Here is a 23,093-nt window from a genome sequence, read left to right as displayed (position 1 = left end):
CACTCGGGTGAAGAGAGGGGCAGAGTTGTCAACCAATCACCACCTGGTGGTGAGTTGGATCCGCTGGCGGAGGAGGAAGCCGGACAGACTTGGCAGACCCAAGCGCATTGTGAGGGTCTGTTGGGAACGTCTAGTGGAGCCCTCTGTCAGTAGGGTATTCAACTCGCACCTCCGGGAGAGCTTCTCCCATGTCCCGGGGGAGGTTGGGGACATTGAGTCCGAGTGGACCATGTTCTCCGCCTCCATTGTTGATGCGGCTGCTCGGAGTTGTGGTCGCAAAGTCTCCGGTGCCTGTCGTGGCGGCAACCCCCGAACCCGGTGGTGGAAACCGGAAGTAAGGGATGTCGTCAGGCTGAAGAAGGAGGCCTATCAGGCCACTCTGGCTTGTAGGTCTCCGGAGGTCATCGACGGGTATCGGCAGGCCAAGCGAGCCGCGGCTCGTGCTGTCACAGAGGCAAAAACCCGGGCCTGGGAGGAGTTCGGGGAGGCCATGGAGGAGGACTATCGGTTGGCACCAAAGAAATTCTGGCAAACCGTCCAGCGCCTCAGGAGGGGGAAGCAGTGTCTCACCAACACCGTTTACGGTGCGGGTGGAGGCCTGCTGACCTCGACTGGGGATGTCGTCGGACGGTGGAAGGAATACTTTGAGGATCTCCTTAATCCCTCAGTCACGTCTTCCGAAGAGGAAGTAGAGACCGGGGACTCGGAGGCTGGCTCATCCATCACCCAAGCTGAAGTCACTGAGGTTGTTCGCAAACTCCTCGGTGGCAGGGCTCCGGGGGTGGATGAGATCCGCCTTGAGTACCTAAAGTATCTGTATGTTGTAGGACTGTCTTGGTTGACACGTCTCTGCAACATCGCGTGGCGTTCGGGGACCGTGCCTCTGGACTGGCAGACCGGGGTGGTGGTCCCTCTGTTCAAGAAGGGGGACTGGAGGGTGTGTTCCAACTACAGAGGGATCACACTCCTCAGCCTCCCGGGTAAGGTCTATTCCAAGGTACTGGAGAGGAGAATCCGACCGATAGTCGAACCTCGGATTCAGGAGGAGCAGAGTGGTTTTCGTCCCGGTCGTGGAACACTGGACCAGCTCTATACCCTCCATCGGGTGCTCGAGGGTTCATGGGAGTTTGCCCAACCAGTCCACATGTGCTTTGTGGATCTGGAGAAGGCTTTCGACCGTGTCCCTCGGGGTGTCCTTTGGGGGGTGCTCCGGGAGTACGGGGTCCGGGGCCCTTTGCTCAGGGCTGTCCGGTCCCAGTATGACCGGAGCAGGAGCTGTGTTCGCATTGCCGGCAGTAAGTCAGACCTGTTCCCAGTGCATGTTGGACTCCGCCAGGGCTGCCCTTTGTCACCGGTTCTGTTCATAATTTTTACGGACAGAATTTCTAGGCGCAGTCAGGGGTCGGAGGGTGTCCGGTTTGGGGACCACAGGATCTCATCTCTGCTGTTTGCAGACGATGTTGTCCTGATGGCTCCATCAAACCCGGACCTGCAACATGCACTGGGACGGTTTGCAGCCGAGTGTGAAGCGGCTGGGATGAGAATCAGCACCTCCAAATCCGAGGCCATGGTTCTCGACCGGAAAAAGGTGGCTTGCCCTCTCCAGGTGGGTGGGGTGTCCTTGCCCCAAGTGGAGGAGTTCAAGTATCTCGGGGTCTTGTTCATGAGTGAGGGAAGGATGGAGCGTGAGATCGACAGGCGGATCGGTGCAGCGGCTGCAGTGATGCAGTCGCTGCATTGGACCGTTGTGGTAAAGAGGGAGCTGAGCCGAAAGGCAAAGCTCTCTATTTACCGGTCGGTCTACGTTCCTGCCCTCACCTATGGTCATGAGCTTTGGGTAGTGACCGAAAGAACAAGATCGCGGATACAAGCGGTCGAAATGACTTCCCTCCGCCGTGTGGCTGGGCGCTCCCTTAGAGATAAGGTGAGGAGCTCGTCCACACGGGGGGAGCTCGGAGTAGAGCCGCTGCTCCTCCACGTCGAGAGGAGCCAGCTGAGGTGGCTCGGGCATCTGTTTAGGATGCCTCCTGGGCGCCTCCCTCGGGAGGTGTTTCAGGCATGTCCCACCGGGAAGAGGCCCCGGGGAAGACCCAGGACACGCTGGAGAGACTGTCTCTCGGCTGGCCTGGGAACGCCTCGGGATCCCCCCGGAGGAGTTAGAGGAAGTGTCTGGGGAGAAGGAAGTCTGGGAGTCCCTGCTCAGACTGCTGCCCCCGCGACCCGTCCCCGAATAAAGCGGCAGAAGATGGATGGATGGACGGCTTCATTTTTGGAGAAAACTAAACTCCAAAAGCAAAATTTCCGTTGCCATTCATCACTGCTTTTCTACCGTAATGGCGTCCTCATCGGTTCCGCGGATAAATAGTGATTAGCAGACGTTTAAATGTTGACGCTTTAAAAGAGTGAATGCGTTTTTACCACCGATGAACATTAAATGAACTGGACAGACCTCTGACAAACATACTGTGAGGAGAAATAAAACCGGAGAATCTGTCCATTTGTGCGGTGTTATTTTCCCGCCCGGGTTGATTGGATTTGGCTTGAATACCTGCACAAATTAGACATTGCCGCTCCCCCATTGAAAAGCGCGCGCGGGGTGAAGCGCTCAGTCACCGCTGCGGCAAAACCCACCGAATAATAACCAAATTATCAGTTCAATTTTGTCTTCATATCCGTCCTTGAAAACGTCGCATGTTTTAAAAGCCGAATGACAATAGCGGCCCGACACAATTCGGCCTGAACAATTCAAAAAGGTCAGCGACGCGCACATACCGCTAGGACAAAGATGACGGGTCCCACAAAGGCCCAAATAGTGTCGTTCTTCACGTTGAGCCAGCAGCGTTCCTCTGCCGTGTACTCGTCCACCGACACGGCCAGTGTGACGCCCACGATGAGCACGGGAAGTCCTGCGGAGGGGAAGGAAAGGTCATGCGAAAGCGCAGGTTTCAACAGGTTGATTTTTGTTCAGTTTTTTTCGCTGAAATAAAGACAAAACCAAATGAAGCAATGATAACCGGCACTTTACAAGCTCGACAGGCCATTCGAAGCGCTGCAGTTGTTTAAGCGCACACCCAAAAAATCGGGATAGTCGAAATGTCTTTTTACGCATGTTACATCTGATGTGAATGATCTGGTTTATTTGTTGTTCATCATGGAAAAAGGGCAAACTAATAGAGAAAAATTAATGAGAAAATGTTTAGTATTGAAAGAGATCGTTTAAAATGCAGTGTAATCTGTCCTCTAAACGCTAACAACTAAAAATCCATTCACTAACACGTGCCACTGGCTGTTTTTGATCATCCGATTTGTCTTTTGTGCACCGCAGGTCAGATTTGGGGTTATCAGATTATTCTAGTTATCTGACTTTTACTGTAGATGTAAATGTACCCACTGTTGTCTGAACTCATTCACTCCACAGTCGGTGGTAAATCACTTCTGAAACTGGAGGTAAAGCTGCCACTCATACATACTGTTGCTCCGGATCCTGGTTTGAACTCGTTTTAGTCTTTATTTCCATCTTAGTGTAGTTGGAGATGTTAATCGCCAATGGGGGTTCAGGAGCGGGACCACGCCTCAACCTCTACTCCACCACTCTCTAACCACACCTCTAATTACCCAGAAGCCCTATTTATAAGGCCTTTTCACTGCATCTCTTGTCGTCTCTGCTCTCTCGACCCCGCCCTCCCACCCCATGTCTCTATCATCTTCACCTTAACACATCACCATCTACGGAGGGGGCGGGGCTGATTACCAGAGACAGAGCCCCCATCCTGAGTCTCTACCCAGCCAGCTTTCGTGCTTGATCGTCGCTCCATCGTCGCTCCATCGTCGCTCCATCGTCGCTCCATCGTCGCTCCATCGTCGCTCCATCGTCGCTCTATTGTCGCTCCATCGTCGCTCCATCGTCGCTCCCCATTGTCAATCCTTTGTCGCTCCATCGTCGCTCCATCGTCGCTCCATCGTCGCTCCCCATTGTCAATCCTTTGTCGATCCATCGTCGCTCCATCGTCAATCCATCGTCGCTCCATCGTCGCTCCATCGTCGCTCCATCGTCGCTACATCGTCGCTCTCCATTGTCAACCCTTTGTCGCTCCATCGTCGCTCCATCGTCGCTCCATCGTCGCTACATCGTCAATCCTTTGTCGCTCCATCGTCGCTCCATTGTCGCTCCATCATCGTTCCTTCGTCCCTCCTTCGTCGATCCTTCGTCGATCCATCGTCGCTCCATCGTCGCTCCATCGTCGCTCCATTGTCGCTACATCGTCGCTACATCGTCGCTACATCGTCGTTCCCCATTGTCAATCCTTTGTCGCTCCATCGTCGCTCCATAGTCGCTACATCGTCGCTACATCGTCGCTCCCCATTGTCAATCCTTTGTCGCTCCATCGTCGCTCCATCATCGCTCCTTCGTCCCTCCTTCGTCAATCCTTCGTCGATCCATCGTCGCTCCATCGTTGCTCCATCGTCGCTACATCGTCGCTCTCCATTGTCAATCCTTTGTCGCTCCATCGTCGCTCCATCGTCGCTCCATCATCGCTCCTTCGTCCCTCCTTCGTCGATCCTTCGTCGCTCCATCATCGCTCCTTCGTCCCTCCTTCGTCGATCCTTCGTCGATCCATCGTCGCTCCATAGTCGCTCCATCGTCGCTCCATCGTCGCTATATCGTCGCTACATCGTCGCTACGTCGTCGTTCCCCATTGTCAATCCTTTGTCGCTCCATCGTCGCTCCATCGTCGCTACATCGTCGCTCCCCATTGTCAATCCTTTGTCGCTCCTTTGTCGCTCCATCGTCGCTCCATCATCGCTCCTTCGTCCCTCCTTCGTCAATCCTTCGTCGATCCATTGTCGCTCCATCGTCGCTCCATCGTCGCTCCATCGTCGCTCCATTGTCGCTCCATCGTCGCTCCATCGTCGCTCCCCATTGTCAATCCTTTGTCGCTCCATCGTCGCTCCATCGTCAATCCATCGTCGCTCCATCGTCGCTCCATCATCGCTCCATCGTCGCTCCATCGCCGCTACATCGTCGCTCTCCATTGTCAATCCTTTGTTGCTCCATCGTCGCTCCATCGTCGCTCCATCGTCGCTCCATCGTCGCTCCATCGTCGCTACATCGTCGCTACATCGTCGCTACATCGTCAATCCTTTGTCGCTCCATCGTCGCTCCATCGTCGCTCCATCATCGCTCCTTCGTCCCTCCTTCGTCGATCCTTCGTCGATCCATCGTCGCTCCATCGTCGCTCCATCGTCGCTGCATCGTCGCTACATAGTCGTTCCCCATTGTCAATCCTTTGTCGCTCCATCGTCGCTCCATCGTCGCTCCATCATCGCTCCTTCGTCCCTCCTTCGTCAATCCTTCGTCGATCCATTGTCGCTCCATCGTCGTTATTATCAATAAATATTCTTTCATCCTCCATTGTTGTGGCGTGGTCCCTGCTAGTGAATTCAGGCTTGTTTGTTTGATGATTTGGTCGGGACAGACCATGTTAAAGAACACACATGCTGGCTCACACGGGCTCATTTCCATCTGTTGTCCCACATTCACTCACACAAACACACCTTCATCCATACACTATCACTCTATGAACATGTTTTTACTGGTAGAGGAAAACCACCACTAAAAACTCATCTTGTAAACAGGATGAATGAAAGAAACGTGAATGAAGCTGAATACAACTTATTTAATGAGGAAACACACCATGGTCCATTCAAAACATGCCCTTTAAATGCAAACGTCTCGGTTCAGCGCAGCTCTAAGTCATTAAAGGCGTTTCATAAGACACCAAACCCAGGTGGTGTGAACGATTCAACATCCACTCATGTTTTAAAGACATATTTATGGAACAAGGACTTCTGGGTTGTCTATTTAGTCTCATGGGTTGTGTATTTAGTCTGGGGACACTCTGGCTGCCTGTTCCGGCCTGAGCTGGAGCCCCCTGCATGCATGTATTTGTAAAGCTCATCAGAAAACAGCCCACAACGCGACATAACACGACCCACTCTCGGCTCTGGTAACATGCAGAGCCCCAGCTGCAGCGTGTTTGGGAGAAATGCAGAAAGTGGGTGACGGTGTGAGACGTGAAGCGAACGGTGGGCAACGCTGCTAATCCAAACAACATGTAAGACACAGCTAAAGCGGCGAGCGGCAGTATCAGATGGATTTTCAGACATCGAGACATTTCAGAAGGAAAAGTGAATTCACTCAGAGTTAAGTTTGATAAAACGCTCTGTTTATACGAGCGTCAGAGACATAATATCACAACGATTGTCCCTGAATTGATTTCCAAACGATCAGCGGTGATAGGATCTGTATGAAAGGACTGTATGAGCAGGACTTTTTTAACTTCACGAAGGTTGGAGTGTGGTTGGAATTTACCGTATTTTCTGCACTATAAGGTACACTTTAATTTTCTCAACAAACAATTATAATCCAGTGTGCTTTATAATCCAATGCACTTTATAATCCAGTGCGCTTTATAATCCAGTGCGCTTTATAATCCAGTGCGCTTTGTAATCCAGTGCGCTTTATAATCCAGTGCGCTTTATAATCCAGTGCGTCTTATATATGGATTAACTCTGGTTGTGCTCACTGACATTGAATTTGTGTGCGACACGTTTTGTTTGGCTTGTTGCGCCTTATAGTCCGGTGCGTCTTATATATGAAAAATGATCAAAAATAGACCCTAATTGCCTTATAATAAAAAATAGACCCTAATTGCCTTATAATAAAAAATAGACCCTAATTGCATATAATCCAAGTGCGCCATATAGTGCAGAAAATACGGTACTCGCTTAATTGTTATTTTTGATCCAACCATAACACAAAAATCTGTATATTACCATAATTTCCTTTTGCCTGCCCACATCTTAAATAAACTACTATATTGTTAAAGCGAGCTGGAGTACATCTAGAGGAGGAGCAGTTTGAGCTCACCCCAACCAATGGCGTAGTAGACCTTCATTCTCCGGTCCTCGCTGATGTTGACGGAGACCACTTTGCTCCAGAGGAGAAGCCCCTCCACCAGCATCCACGAGAAGGACGCCATGTAGAAGAGGTGGAGTAGCGCCGTCACCAGGAAGCACACCACCTGGGCAGGACAGGGAACAGAGCGCGCACCATTTCAGTACAAAAACAACTAAAATGACCAGCAAAGATTCACTTTACTATATTGAGGGAAATGTTTATAAGCTAACGCCATTGAACTCTAGCATTCTTTGTCAGCACGTATACAGAGCGTTTAGTCCGGATTGGGACGGAACATAAAACATAGGCCGTGCCAAACTCTAAATGTAAAGACACTTTTTTGATACTATAAATTATATTCCATTACACAAAACTGTATTTGTCTCAAAGATATTGCACCTGACTTTAACTCTCTTAAAAACGTGGTTCAGTTTTGCAGTGGTTCAACCTTATTCCTACTTTGTTAAAGCATTTATTGAACCCTAATTAGTCATCGTTTATCAGCACGTTTCACATCTTTCAGGGGCCAGAGCAGAGTTTTGCTGTGACTGTAATGCTAACAGCAAGTAGCATGCTAACAGGGGCTTTCTGGTTTGCGGGCAATTAAACTCTATTATTATATAATTAGCTGCAGACAAGCTCCTTTTGCTTTCACAATGTCAACAGGAAAATCAACAGGAAAATTACTATAATAATATAAAGAGTTATTTTTCACATAATACATATATAATACAAGTAGTTTTGTTTATTTTAATTTATGAATTCATACATTTCTGAAAGGATATTTGGACCTGCATTAGACAGGACAGTGCAGCTTGAAACGGGGATGAGAGAGAGAAAGACACGCAGCAAATCTTTCAGATTTAAAGTCACGGCGCTTCGACTTTTCATGGAACTACTCACACAGCCACCAACACAACAATGATGGCTTAAAAATGACACTCTGTTTTTATCTTACTTTTTTTGTTTTAAATCTTGCATTTATTCATTTTTTTTTCAATTATTATATATATTTTTTTAATTAATTAATTATTTTTTTCCTTTTTTCATATATATATTTTTTATGTATGTATGTATTTATTTATTTATTTATTATACAGATGATTTTATTTCCCTAAATATACCTTTTATCAACCAACAAAGAGTATGCTCGCCTCTTCAAAGATCTGACCTGTTACTACACCTGCTTGTCCAACACCTAACCCAACGTCACGGCGACCAGCATGAAAAGCCACACCTTTACCAGCCCTCACCTTATTGGCCGAAGCCTTTTCACTGCACATGAGCAGCAGTTGTGCCACGGCCAGGGCCACAATCAGGTTTTTGTGGACGGTGGTCCGGTCGGACTTTGGGACCCTGCGCACAGAGGGGGCACAAGAACTATAACACAACCGCTAACGCTAACGCTAACACCAAGCTAAGTCAGGTGACGCCGGCTTGAGTGGAGGATCGTCTTGTTTCTTAACCTTGATATTGTACGTACAGAAACAAGCCATTGTGTACGTGTTGAATGAACGCGCAGGAGCAACAAATGACTCGAGTAAAGGTACCACGTACAATACTTCAGTAAAAGTATTAAAGTACCGGTTAAGGACTGGGCTAGTGTCATAACGGACAATGGAAAAAATAACCTCAGGACTCAACTTAAAAATAGACATATTGAAAAAACAAAATGGGACAAATATTCAGAGCTTAATATGCTCTGATTCCTCTTTTTTTTACTTTGTATTACTATTTATTATTATTTTCCCCCCCATATTTTTTAATTTTACACATTTACTTTTTAGTGTTTTTTTTGTGTTTTTTAGTGTTTATTTTCCCTTTCTGTTGTTTTTGTTGTGTTGTTGTTTTGTTTTTGTCAAAATATGTTCTAATAAAAAAAATTTAAATAGCAAAAAAGAAAAAAAACAGAGAAAAACGAACTAATCACTGAATTAATATATCTAGTCGTTTGTATTTATATATTTTGTGATTGCTCAAAACCTTTGTCAAAAACGTCATCATGAACGTGCTAGAAATAACTTGCTTTAACCAGACAGAAAAGTACTTCACTTCTGCAGTAGAAAGTACATATACCTGCTCTCAAACTGTCGAAAGTATCAACTGTAACATTCACAGATAAGAGTAATGTTCAGACACCAAAACGATTTACTGTACTTTGTTTCTTTCTGCCGCTGATAAGAAAAAGCAAACACAGATAAAAACTTTTAACTAATTCAATTGATAAAGTATTGAAATGATTGTCTTTTACCCCAAACGACATCGATAATTCTAATTCTTTGACAAATGGAGACGCTACTGAGAGATTCCAGAGGCAAATGAATAGTTTTACTGCATTTTCGTAAAAACTACACTGTGCATATACATAAAATAAACGCAAAAATATCATAAAAATGTAGAGTATTGAATAAAATGAAAGCTGTGCAGCGCGCCGCGGCAGTGCAGTCTTTTTTTTTGTTACTTATTGATGCGAGCGTGGCCGGCGGTTCTAAGCGCTTCACCCCTGGCGCTTGGCGGAGTGCTCCCGGCGACGGCCTCCGACTCACCCCACGGCGATGAAGAGCACGAAGGTGAAGAGGAGGCCGCACAGAGACACTCCACAGCCGATAAACGTCAGCACCTCAAGGGCCCTCTGGTGCTCCGGGCTCCACTGGCAAACGCACACACACAAACAAACACAGGACGTGAATAGAAACGCTCGCAGTGAAAAACGCTGGGCAGTGAGTGAGAGAGGTGGAGGGAGAGGTTTGTACAACGTTAATGAACCAATATTTGTACTCGTCAATTAACTGTTTTGTCCAAGCCGGGGTCAAAAGGTCAATCTCTGTCCACACCGTCTAAAGCAGGGGTGTCCAAACATTTTTCACAGAGGGCCGCATTTTGAAACTTACACAGAGCAGGGGGCCACAAACAACCCGACTTTGTCAAATTTGTGTGTATCAATGGAAATGTTGCATTTTGACATAGTTTCAACGCCTCCACACCTTTTAATAAGACTGGAACATGAATATTAGGTTGGTATAACATCAAAATTTTTTACCAATTTTACAGTAAAAAGTACTGTTTGGACCAACTTAGCAGGAAGCCGGAGGGCCAACAAAAATTGGTCTGCGGGCCGCTTTTGGTCCCCGGGCCGTAGTTTGGACATGCCTGGTCTAAAGTCATGGAACGTCAACGTCTCAGTTTCACTCTCGAGCTTGGATCCGACTGAAGTCTGGATGACGTAGTTAGATGGAAAGGGAAACGTTACCTGGACTTCGTAAACTTGGAGGAGCAAAGCGAAGTTGGTGGTGTGGTTACAGAAGCACACGGTGTAGCCGTAATGTTTGGAGATGACCTCACAGCCTTTTGTGCTCCACCAGCCGCCGGACTCTGGCCTGAGCATGAGGGACAGACACAGGGCGTTTATTACGACAATCGTGGGGAATCTTTTGTGTTTTGAAGTATAATGGTGATTTATATTGACTTTAAAATGACCTCACATGAAGAAATGATTCAAGCACATGTAATGAAGACTGATGTGAAGGAGCTCACTCAATCACACAAAGGAAGTGTGCCAGAAACAAGGATCGAACTCCCAATCCTCTGGTTAGAGGGTGAGTTGATGAACAGTCAGTTTGAGTGAATACACACTTGACAAAAGGACTGTGAGACGCACAGAATCAAAATAACTTATATTCATTCATTCTTTTCTGAAGTGATTTTTTTGTGTGTGGACCTTTGCCCATCGGAAATATATAATATTTTGCTTTGTATATCCAGTTTACTACAAATCTTACTTTGTTTTTGGATCATTTTACACGTCTGCTTTGCTCTTTACTATAAACATAACAAAGAAATGATAGAACTGTTGAATCACAACAACAAGGTTTATATTAAAATTGTGGTGGAAAGAGTTTGGGCTTTACTTTGGTTATAAGTGCAGTTATAATGGACTCTTGTATTGTATATACTTGAAGCTGCACGTCAAGTATATACATCAGTACATTTTCTGTCCAGCATTTCCAATCATTGTCCGAACATAATTTAACGTTACTCACATTAGCTCAAAATCCCAGTAAGCGCAGACGGGATGGTGTACCGTCCCAGTGAGACTCTGCACGGAACACACACAGGGCAAACAAATACTGTACAACACCAGGAGTGACCACGATACAACGTGTTTGTCTTTGCTTTTACCTGCGTCCGGTGATGCAGGTGGAAGTGGACAGCGGCACTGACCGGCTGCTCGTCCCCCAACACGGTGGTGGAGATGACCGACGAGCCCAGGACGGTGCCCAGGTACCTGCGGGAGTAAAGCGCATGGTCTGTCGCCGTGCAGAGCGGGGCGTCGCCGTCACGTGTCGCTCAAAGACACGTAAAGAGCTCTATTTAAAATGTCATGTTTTAGTTTGATTTGTAACACTACTCTTACTGTAGGTGCATCTCGATATTGTGTGTTTAGATTGTCGGGTTGTCTTTCCAAACTCTCGTCAGTGTTGGAAAAGAAGAAGAAAAGGGATTGAAATAAAACGGGTGATGAAAGCTGAACTGAACCACGGAATAAACACAGTAAAGAGCCATGTTGAAAAAGACACATTCATTTCATCTTTATTTAACCGCGAAAGTCCCATTGAGATTAATCATGTCGTTTTCAAGAGAGTCCTGGCCAAAAGCTCAAAAACGTGTTCCCCTGAAACTGTCACAAACCCTAGATCTCATATTTAAACTGAACTATTGATGTAAGATCTTTGAGTTTGTAAGTTTATCCATGTCGAGGGAGCAGAAGATTGAAAAGTCCATGTTACAAGTGTCTGTGGGACGAGCAACAACGAGTCTTGACATCTGTTTTTGCTGAATTAATGCCCAAATATATGGAGCAGACACGTGATACTCTAGTAAATAATGTACCCGGGCAACATGAGGGCGAGGGTCATCGTATGTGATGAATCCAGTCCAGCGTTGTGATACTTTTTAATACTTTTTAGGTCAGTGTGATCCAAGGTGGTCAAAATCTTAGTCATTTGTTCCTCACAATATCAAATGTTAGTGTTATGATTATTGTGAGGGGGAAAAAAAATCACGATTTAACGATTATTCATGATTAATTCTACTTCTTTCATTCCCGTGGTTTTAACATGTTACTGTTCCTCAAGTTTGTGACCAACTTTATGAATTTGTATTTTCTGAAACACAAAATAATGTTAAATGTGACAAAAAAAAGTTGGGTTATTTTTTGGATGATAGATTGAACAAAAAATAGTTCAAATTGCTTCTAAAAATGTCACAATCATAATTTTTTATTTGATATTGTGACTCGAACAATCACAATTAACGATTGACCTTATAATCGTGACATCTCTACTTGTTCCTAAAGTAAAAGTTCTACATTATTTCTATTTCTACCCTTGAAAAGTGATAATTGAAGGAATGTTCTGGGGATTACTCTTTGTTTTATAACTACAATATACCATATATAAAAATAAATACAACATAGAAAGCCAAATACACGATCGCTGTCATTTTCAGTGTTTCATGTTGTTGCTATGAATAATTATCTTGAATTCTCCTTATCCATTATCACCATTCAGTTTTCAGCAGCACCAAGATGGCTTCAACAAAATCAAATACACATGTACCATAAATGTAATAAAAATATCAACTATCATTATCATAATGTCAGACAAATCCAATAAATAAACCTTTACACATGTTTGCAGTACTGGCGCCCTCCTCCTGGCAACAGCTCACCACAAACCTCACTTCTTTTAAAAGCACGGACTAAAACACTCTAATTTCATGTGTGTTTTATGAAATTACACTTTTGCCTTTCAAATAAACAAATTCAATCTGTGAAACTCAAAGCAATTCTGCAAAGTGTCATTTTGTTCACCATCAACACCTAAAATGTCACAGGATCTACATAAATAAGATAAAACTGACTATAGTTACTACACAGACAGATAATAACATTTATCTTTTGCATTTGCCAACGAACTTAAACACCTTTATATTGTTTCACTTTGTGTTGCTCGATGGAAGGCGAAATATAATGCCACACTGCGGAACATCTAAGGCAGCTCAGTAACGTCTCCATGGCGACAAGCCCTCCACCAGAAAAGTTACAGAATGCGCCTTCAACAGCCTCGAAATGTACCCAATTGATGAAAAGAAAATGCGTCTACTTTAAATGAAACAAAATCGTATTCAATTCAAATAAAAACGATATTTCAACTTCCAATTCTCGGTTCAACTGCCCCATCGGCAGCCGAACCATCGACCAGCTCAACCTCACCACCTCCTCCTCTTTTTTGCTGGTGGAAAAATCAGCCGTTCTTGCCAATTAAAACGCCACGAAATGCACCTCGCTCGTACCGTGTGCGCGTGCTCCAAACGCCACGTTTGCACTTGCTCACCGTTGGCTGCCGTCGGTAACCGTGGGAACGATGGAGATGTTTTCCTCCGGGGGGAAGAGCGGGCGCAGCGATCCGTACCACGTGTTGACCAGCGTGAGCGTTTGGAAACCTGAAGATTACGGCACAAACATGAGTCTTTTCACATCGGCAGACCAGACAGACGCGCCAAGGCAACGCCGGGCACGAGACATTGTGCGAGAACAAAGCCGCCATCTTTTACTCCGAGGCCTTGAGGACGGAAAATAAGTGATAGAAAGAATCTGCCATTGTGCGTTTGTCATCCAAGTGGTATAAAGGGCTGCTTTGATCAATCGGTCGAATCCAATTTACATACAGCACACATCTACATTTAAAACGGTTTTACTTTACTCCGCTCAAAACCTCCGACCTTTTCTTTTCTTTCTTTTTTCCTTTTTTTTCTTCTTTTTTCTTTCTTTCTTTTTTTTTAAACAAACGTCGAACACAAGCAAGACACGGAAGAAAACATACAAACATTTTACATAGTATTAAAAATTAAATGGATAAAAATAAACATAATATCAGTCGGTTGACATTGTGGTTTGGGGTCGCAGTTTTAGAATTACAGCAGGATAATCTTTTATTATTTATTTATTTTTGAATTTAATGTATTTAATGTATTTAATTTATTAAATTTACTTTTATTTATTTTATTTATTTTATTTATTTTATTTATTTTATTTATTTTATTTATTTTATTTATTTATTTTATTTTATTTTATTTATTTTATTTATTTTATTTATTTTATTTATTTTATTTATTTTATTTATTTTATTTTTATTTATTTTATTTATTTTATTTATTTTATTTATTTTATTTATTTTATTTATTTTATTTATTTTATTTATTTCATTATTTACTTCCGCATGTGCTCATCTGAAACATTTTCTATTACAGACCACGCCGGAACAAATAACGGAATACACCATCTTCTTTTGGATTATTCCACGTCAAATCAGGTTTTGACAATTTGCTGCATGTCCTTCCCTCTCTCACACCGCCCTGCACGGTCCTGTCTTATGAAGTCTACAGGCCAAAAAATGTCAGTGTTTCAGTGGTCGGACTTCAAAATAAATAAACGTACAGCATTTTTAGCACTTTTTGGTCGGAACTGAAAAGGTCGAATCGCACAATAAACTTAACAATACTCAAACATGCCGAAATAATCGAAAGGAAAATGCATATGATCTATTGTTGTTTATGTAATTTTCTGGTCGTAGTAATAGTAGTAGTAGTAGTAGTAGCAGTAGCAGCAGTAGTAGTAGTAGTAGTAGTAGTAGTAGTAGTAGTAGTAGTAGTAGTAGTAGCTGTAGCAGCAGTAGTTGTAGTAGTAGTAGTAGTAGTAGTAGTAGTAGTAGTAGTAGTAGTAGTAGTAGTAGTAATGCTGAAAGGGTAAAAAGGTCGTATTGAACTGTATTTCTGTCTTATTAAAAGTCTCGTTATGCAGTGAAATAAAACGCTGTGGACATTGTTGTAAAGTACTTTTGTTGAGCACGTACCGTTGTTGTGCAGCTCCTGGAGACTGTGCTGAGGCACAGAGAGGCAGTCCAGAGCAGCCTGTGGCTCAGTGTCAGGGCCACAGAAGTTTGGTCCGGTCGACGCCTCGTCCAGTGTCTGCTGCTGCACCTCCAGCTCTGAAAGAAACACAAGCAACCCCAGTATTAGAGCTCACTAGTACTAGTACAACCCCAGTATTAGAGCTCACTAGTACTAGTACAACCCCAGTATTAGAGCTCACTAGTACTAGTACAACCCCAGTATTAGAGCTCACTAGTACTAGTACAACCCCAGTATTAGAGCTCACTAGTACTAGTACAACCCCAGTATTAGAGCTCACTAGTACTAGTACAACCCCAGTATTAGAGCTCACTAGTACTAGTACAACCCCAGTATTAGAGCTCACTAGTACTAGTACAACCCCAGTATAAGAGCTCACTAGTACTAGTACAACCCCAGTATAAGAGCTCACTAGTACTAGTACAACCCCAGTATTAGAGCTCACTAGTACTAGTACAACCCCAGTATAAGAGCTCACTAGTACTAGTACAACCCCAGTATAAGAGCTCACTAGTACTAGTACAACCCCAGTATTAGAGCTCACTAGTACTAGTACAACCCCAGTATTAGAGCTCACTAGTACTAGTACAACCCCAGTATAAGAGCTCACTAGTACTAGTACAACCCCAGTATAAGAACTCACTAGTACTAGTACAACCCCAGTATTAGAGCTCACTAGTATTAGTACAACCCCAGTATTAGAGCTCACTAGTACTAGTACAACCCCAGTATAAGAGCTCACTAGTACTAGTACAACCCCAGTATAAGAGCTCACTAGTACTAGTACAACCCCAGTATTAGAGCCCACTAGTACTAGTACAACCCCAGTATTAGAGCCCACTAGTACTAGTACAACCCCAGTATTAGAGCTCACTAGTACTAGTACAACCCCAGTATTAGAGCTCACTAGTACTAGTACAACCCCAGTATTAGAGCCCACTAGTACTCGTACAACCCTAGTATTATAGCTAACGAATACTTGTACAACCCCAGTATTAGAGCTCACTAATACTAGTACAACCCAGTATTAGAACTTACTAATACTAGTACAGACATGTATTAGAACTCACTAGTACTAGTACAACCCCAGTATTAGAGCTCACTAGTACTAGTACAACCCAGTATTAGAACTTACTAATACTAGTACAGACATGTATTAGAACTCACTAGTACTAGTACAACCCCAGTATTAGAGCTCACTTGTACTAGTACAACCCCAGTATTAGAGCTCACTAGTACTAGTACAACCCCAGTATTAGAGCTCACTAGTACTAGTTCAACCCCAGTATTAGAGCTCACTAATACTAGTACAACCCAGTATTAGTACTTACTAATACTAGTACAGACATGTATTAGAACTCACTAGTACTAGTACAGACAACCCCAGTATTAGAACTCAAGTAAAAAAAAATAAGTGAATTTAAAAATGTAAATTTAATCCAAATCTTTCGAATGACAATCCTAACGTCAGTCCAGTCTTTGATCGTTGGTTCATTTTATGTCTTTGTTGTTGCAGACAGAAGAATGTTCCAGAAGTATCCATCTATTGGGTCCATTGCAGAGGTTCTGAGGCCCAAATACATAGTTCTGAGGCCCAAATACATAGTTCTGAGGCCCAAATACACAGTTCTGAGGCCCAAATACATAGTTCTGAGGCCCAAATACACAGTTCTGAGGCCCAAATACACAGTTCTGAGCCCAAATACATAGTTCTGAGCCCAAATACACAGTGGAATGGCAATGTAGAAAAACTGACTGCAGTTTTTTGTTCATCTCAGTCCAATATTTCTGAGAACAGGAGAATCCCAAACAAAAAAGAGATCTTTAAAAAAAATTATGTCGTTTAAAAGTATGTTTTTCAAAACTGCTTTGAGTTCAACAAAACAGTCCAAATATGCTTTTCATAATCGAAGATGAATCCAATCCATTTTGTCTTTTTGAAACAGAAGCACCAGGTCTCTCTCGCTCTCTTCTTGTATGTCTCTCTCTCTCTTCTCTCTCTCTCTCTCTCTCTCTCTCTCTTTCTCTCTCTCTCTCTATCCTTCTCTCTCTCTCTCTCTCTCTCCTCTTCTATGTCTCTCTCTCCTTCTCTCTCTCTTCTTCTATGTCTCTCTCTCCTTCTCTCTCTCTTCTTCTATGTCTCTCTCTCTTCACTCTCTCTCTATCCTTCTCTCTCTCTCTCTCTCTCTCTCCTCTTCTATGTCTCTCTCTCCTTCTCTCTCTCTTCTTCTATGTCTCTCTCTCCTTCTCTCTCTCTTCTTCTATGTCTCTCTCTCCTTCTCTCTCTCTTCTTCTATGTCTCTCTCTCCTTCTCTCTCGCTTCTTCTATGTCTCTCTCTCTCTTCACTCTCTCTCTCTATCCTTCTCTCTCTCTCTTCTTCTATGTCTCTCTCTCCTTCTCTCTCGCTTCTTCTATGTCTCTCTCTCTCTTCACTCTCTCTCTCTATCCTTCTCTCTCTCTCCTCTTCTATGTCTCTCTCTCCTTCTCTCTCGCTTCTTCTATGTCTCTCTCTCTCTTCACTCTCTCTCTCTATCCTTCTCTCTCTCTCTCTCTCCTCTTCTATGTCTCTCTCTCCTTCTCTCTCGCATCTTCTATGTCTCTCTCTCTCCTTCTCTCTTTCTAGCTCTCTCTCTCCCTCACTTTTCACCCGGCATTTCAAAACAACAGCCGAACGCCGAATTGCAATCAACTTTGATTAAAGCCGAGCTGGAATGTGGTTTCCATGGCAACTCCTATTTGTCGAAATTTCTCGCGGATTATACAAAGTCGTTTATCTTAGGAATCTGATTCGAGAATGTTTCCAGTGCATCACTTTTTCAAGACAATGTGGCAATGAGAACACGTGAAGGACATTTTGTGTTTGCCTGGTAACTACACTTTCCTCGCCTCTGTCGCCCTCAAACCCAACTGCTTCTGAAGAACGCTCTTTGTGATTGGTCGAATCCCGCTGTCATTCCTAGACACGGTGGTTATGACCGGGAATCTGCGTACTAAATGTCCTTTTTGGAATAAACCAAGTTGCTGATTGATTGGAACGTAGAGCATGTGAATAATATCCCCACATAGAAAGGCACAAAACAGAAAAGCATTGGATTATGATATAAACTCGTAGCAGGAACTCGACTGAATTATCATTTTATGACCATCACATATTGCTCTTAAACTATATATGATGGTGGTACTTGGAAAAAGTAACAGGGGCACTTGAAAACGACAGAAAAACGACTGAAGCTATTTGAGTTTTCCTGTGTCATTTAGAGTGTAAGAATAACAGCGGTGGAGATAGGATGAGTATGCACGATCCAAGCGTTATGCACTTTGTGAAGGACGACTTTTCACTCCTTTCTAAACCTTGATTCATTCTGCTCTCAGCCATAAGCGCTGTGTTAAAGTCACCAGCCTGAAATCACGGTGTAGGAGGGGAGCACATAGCACATACGGCCAATAAACTCCATGTGTATGTATGTGTTAGATGTATTGAGCATGTATGTATTAGATGTATTGAGTATGTATGTGTTAGATGTATTGAGTATGTGTTAGATGTATTGAGTATGTATGTGTTAGATGTATTGAGTATGTGTTAGATGTATTGAGTATGTATGTGTTAGATGTATTGAGTATGTATGTGTTAGATGTATTGAGTATGTATGTGTTAGATGTATTGAGTATGTATGTATTGGATGTATTAAGCATGTATGTATTAGATGTATTGAGTATGTATGTGTTAGATATATTGAGTATGTATGTATTAGATGTATTGAGTATGTGTGTGTTAGATGTATTGAGTATGTATGTGTTAGATGTATTGAGTATGTATGTATTCGATGTATTGAGCATGTATGTATTAGATGTATTGAGTATGTATGTGTTAGATGTATTGAGTATGTATGTGTTAGATGTATTGAGCATGTATGTATTAGATGTATTGAGTATGTATGTGTTAGATGTATTGAGCATGTATGTATTCGATGTATTGAGCATGTATGTATTAGATGTATTGAGTATGTGTGTGTTAGATGTATTGAGTATGTATGTATTAGATGTATTGAGTATGTATGTATTAGATGTATTGAGTATGTATGTGTTAGATGTATTGAGTATGTATGTGTTAGATGTATTGAGTATGTATGTGTTAGATGTATTGAGTATGTATGTATTAGATGTATTGAGTATGTGTGTGTTAGATGTATTGAGTATGTATGTGTTAGATGTATTGAGTATGTATGTGTTAGATGTATTGAGCATGTATGTATTAGATGTATTGAGTATGTATGTGTTAGATGTATTGAGCATGTATGTATTCGATGTATTGAGCATGTATGTATTAGATGTATTGAGTATGTATGTGTTAGATGTATTGAGCATGTATGTATTCGATGTATTGAGCATGTATGTATTAGATGTATTGAGTATGTGTGTGTTAGATGTATTGAGTATGTATGTATTAGATGTATTGAGTATGTATGTATTAGATGTATTGAGTATGTATGTGTTAGATGTATTGAGTATGTATGTGTTAGATGTATTGAGTATGTATGTGTTAGATGTATTGAGTATGTATGTATTAGATGTATTGAGTATGTGTGTGTTAGATGTATTGAGTATGTATGTGTTAGATGTATTGAGTATGTATGTGTTAGATGTATTGAGCATGTATGTATTAGATGTATTGAGTATGTATGTGTTAGATGTATTGAGCATGTATGTATTCGATGTATTGAGCATGTATGTATTAGATGTATTGAGTATGTGTGTGTTAGATGTATTGAGTATGTATGTATTAGATGTATTGAGTATGTGTGTGTTAAATGTATTGAGTATGTATGTATTAGATGTATTGAGTATGTATGTGTTAGATGTATTGAGTATGTATGTGTTAGATGTATTGAGTATGTATGTATTCGATGTATTGAGCATGTATGTATTAGATGTATTGAGTATGTATGTGTTAGATGTATTGAGTATGTATGTATTAGATGTATTGAGTATGTGTGTGTTAGATGTATTGAGTATGTATGTGTTAGATGTATTGAGTATGTATGTGTTAGATGTATTGAGCATGTATGTATTAGATGTATTGAGTATGTATGTGTTAGATGTATTGAGTATGTATGTATTAGATGTATTGAGTATGTGTGTGTTAGATGTATTGAGTATGTATGTATAAGATGTATTGAGTATGTGTGTGTTAGATGTATTGAGTATGTATGTGTTAGATGTATTGAGTATGTATGTATTAGATGAATTGAGTATGTATGTATTAGATGTATTGAGTATGTATGTATTAGATGTATTGAGTATGTATGTATTAGATGAATTGAGTATGTATGTATTAGATGTTGAGTATGTATGTGTTAGATGTATGTAGAGGGTGAGAGTCTGAGGTCTGCACTACTCCACAACGGACGACAATTTATCCATCAATAATACACAAAAACAACTTTATTAGTAGTATTAGTATTATATAGTATTATTATTATTATACAGCTGAATGTAGGAAGCACGAATGAAAATTGTAATTCTGGCTAAAAGTGGTGTTGTGTAAGTGGTGTAGTGTAAGTGGTGTAGTGTAAGTGGTGTAGTGTAAGTTGTGTAGTGTAAGTGGTGTAGTGTAAGTGGTGTAGTGTAAGTGGTGTAGTGTAAGTGGTGTAGTGTAAGTGGTGTAGTGTAAGTGGTGTAGTGTAAGTGGTGTAGTGTAAGTGGTGTAGTGTAAGTGGTGTAGTGTAAGTGGTGTAGTGTAAGTGGTGTAGTGTAAGTTGTGTAGTGTAAGTTGTGTAGTGTAAGTGGTGTAGTGTAAGTGGTGTAGCGTAAGTGGTGTAGTGTCAGTGGTGTAGTGTAAGTGGTGTAGAGTCAGTGGTGTAGTGTAAGTGGTGTAGTGTAAGTGGTGTAGCGTAAGTGGTGTAGTGTAAGTGATGTAGTGTAAGTTGTGTAGTGTAAGTTGTGTAGTGTAAGTGGTGTAGTGTAAGTGGTGTAGTGTAAGTGGTGTAGTGTAAGTGGTGTAGTGTAAGTGGTGTAGCGTAAGTGGTGTAGCGTAAGTGGTGTAGAGTCAGTGGTGTAGTGTAAGTGGTGTAGAGTCAGTGGTGTAGTGTAAGTGATGTAGAGTAAGTGGTGTAGTGTAAGTGGTGTGGTGAGTCCTCAGCGTCAGAGGGAGGAAAGTTTTATACTTCTTTTCACTCAAACTCACAAAATAAAGTTTTGGGATTTTACTACTTTTGTTGGTGCTCGGTTTAACATTATTGCAAAAAAGTAAAAAAAAAAAGGACTAAACTATTTACAGATGATATAAAAGTAACAAAAATAATCATATCTGAGGCTAAAATACATGACTTATTCAGTGGGAGAAGTAACAAAATCCTTTAGTCAAATCAGAGTACTACTGTTCTAAAAACGACTCCCGGAAGTAACTCAAGTTAAATGTAAGTGAGTACTACCACCTCTGGTGTGTGTGTCCTGTGTGTCCTGTGTGTACGTGTGTGTGTACTGTGTGTATACTGTGTGTACTGTGTGTACTGTGTGTGTACTGTGTGTACTGTGTGTAGTGCAGACTCACTGATGTTGGGGCTCTGGATGGTGACGTGTGTGTACTGTGTGTGTACTGTGTGTATTGTGTGTACTGTGTGTACTGTGTGTACTCACTGATGTTGGGGCTCTGGATGGTGACGTGTGTGTACTGTGTGTACAGTGTGTACTGTGTGTACTCACTGATGTTGGGGCTCTGGATGGTGACGTGTGTGTACTGTGTGTGTACTGTGTGTGTACTGTGTGTGTACTGTATGTACTGTATGTACTGTGTGTACTGTGTGTACTCACTGATGTTGGGGCTCTGGATGGTGACGTGTGTGTACTGTGTGTGTACTGTGTGTACTGTGTGTACTCACTGATGTTGGGGCTCTGGATGGTGACCTGTGTGTACTGTATGTACTGTATGTACTGTATGTACTGTGTGTACTTACTGATGTTGGGGCTCTGGATGGTGACGTGTGTGTACTGTATGTACTGTATGTACTGTATGTACTGTATGTACTGTATGTACTGTGTGTACTGTGTGTACTCACTGATGTTGGGGCTCTGGATGGTGACGTGTGTGTACTGTGTGTGTACTGTATGTACTGTATGTACTGTGTGTACTGTGTGTGTACTGTATGTACTGTATGTACTGTATGTACTGTGTGTACTGTGTGTACTCACTGATGTTGGGGCTCTGGATGGTGACGTGTGTGTACTGCATGTACTGTATGTACTGTATGTACTGTGTGTACTGTGTGTACTGTGTGTACTGTGTGTACTCACTGATGTTGGGGCTCTGGATGGTGACGTGTGGCTTCTCGTCCATCAGTCGAGAGCTCAGGCTGGTCACCAGGCGGTCGATGCTCTTCACCACGTCCATGGGTCCGTTCACCACCTAAAACAGACAGCAGAGGGCAGTGTTGACCCGGATGCCCTTCCAGTCACAAGCAGTTATGTTATTATGAGTAGACTGGGCCATGAGGGTGATGTGTTGAACCGACAACCCTCTGGTTCATAGACGTATGCTTAACCATGTACCATCTGTCAGCTGATCCCATGAACGATATATTTTCTATTTAATTACAGCGTACAATATTCAATTGAGCAGAAAATTCATGATTTGCCTCAAAATTCTACTAACAGTACCTCGTAATGACAACTTCAAATGCTAAGCTAAGTTTGGTACGTGGATGGGAGACCGCAGGAACACCAGGTGCCACAGTGGGGCGCTAGAGGGGAAATCATTGTGTCCTAAAGCAAGACACTTCACCCACACTGCAGAGTAAAGTGCTTTGAGCGCCTCGGAGGTGGAAAAGTGCAAAAAAAAAAACAACACTTAATAATAATAATAACCTTCAGGCCTAAATTTGTTGTAGAATTTACCTAATGTTGTGCTATATATTATTCTTTTGGATTTTAAAAAGTACTCAATGTGACTCAATATTGTATGTCTATATTCAATCTGGATATTTTGGTGGTTCAAACCTGCTCACTGTTTACAACATGCAGAGGTGAAACATCTTACTTTTTATATTACAGTATAGTATAGTATAGTAAAGCATAGCATAGCATAGCATAGCATAGCATAGCATAGCATAGCATAGCATAGCATAGCATAGTATAGTATAGTATAATATAGTATAGTATAATATA

At 42.4% G+C, this 23,093-nt stretch overlaps 1 protein-coding gene across 1 annotated transcript in view; it reads right to left on the bottom strand.

The window, feature by feature from the left end:
- Window positions 1-23,093, bottom strand: part of adgrd2 (adhesion G protein-coupled receptor D2) — a 51,572-nt gene that overhangs the window by 16,253 nt on the left and 12,226 nt on the right. Inside the window, exons 8-17 of the mRNA XM_072432777.1 lie at window positions 22,224-22,335; window positions 14,875-15,009; window positions 13,357-13,465; window positions 11,141-11,246; window positions 11,002-11,057; window positions 10,212-10,338; window positions 9,508-9,611; window positions 8,215-8,317; window positions 6,932-7,085; window positions 2,773-2,906 (exon numbers count right to left, since the gene is read on the bottom strand). Coding sequence (XP_072288878.1) covers window positions 2,773-2,906; window positions 6,932-7,085; window positions 8,215-8,317; window positions 9,508-9,611; window positions 10,212-10,338; window positions 11,002-11,057; window positions 11,141-11,246; window positions 13,357-13,465; window positions 14,875-15,009; window positions 22,224-22,335 — 1,140 coding nt within the window. The remainder of the gene's footprint in view (window positions 1-2,772; window positions 2,907-6,931; window positions 7,086-8,214; window positions 8,318-9,507; window positions 9,612-10,211; window positions 10,339-11,001; window positions 11,058-11,140; window positions 11,247-13,356; window positions 13,466-14,874; window positions 15,010-22,223; window positions 22,336-23,093) is intronic.

Source organism: Eucyclogobius newberryi, unplaced genomic scaffold (assembly GCF_026437365.1).
Source record: "Eucyclogobius newberryi isolate DKJ021-1_F unplaced genomic scaffold, fEucNew1.0.hap1 SCAF_6, whole genome shotgun sequence".
In the NCBI taxonomy this organism is placed as follows: Eukaryota; Metazoa; Chordata; class Actinopteri; order Gobiiformes; family Gobiidae; genus Eucyclogobius; species Eucyclogobius newberryi.
Note: the sequence above shows the minus strand (reverse complement) of the source record. Positions and strands in the feature narration are given on the sequence as shown.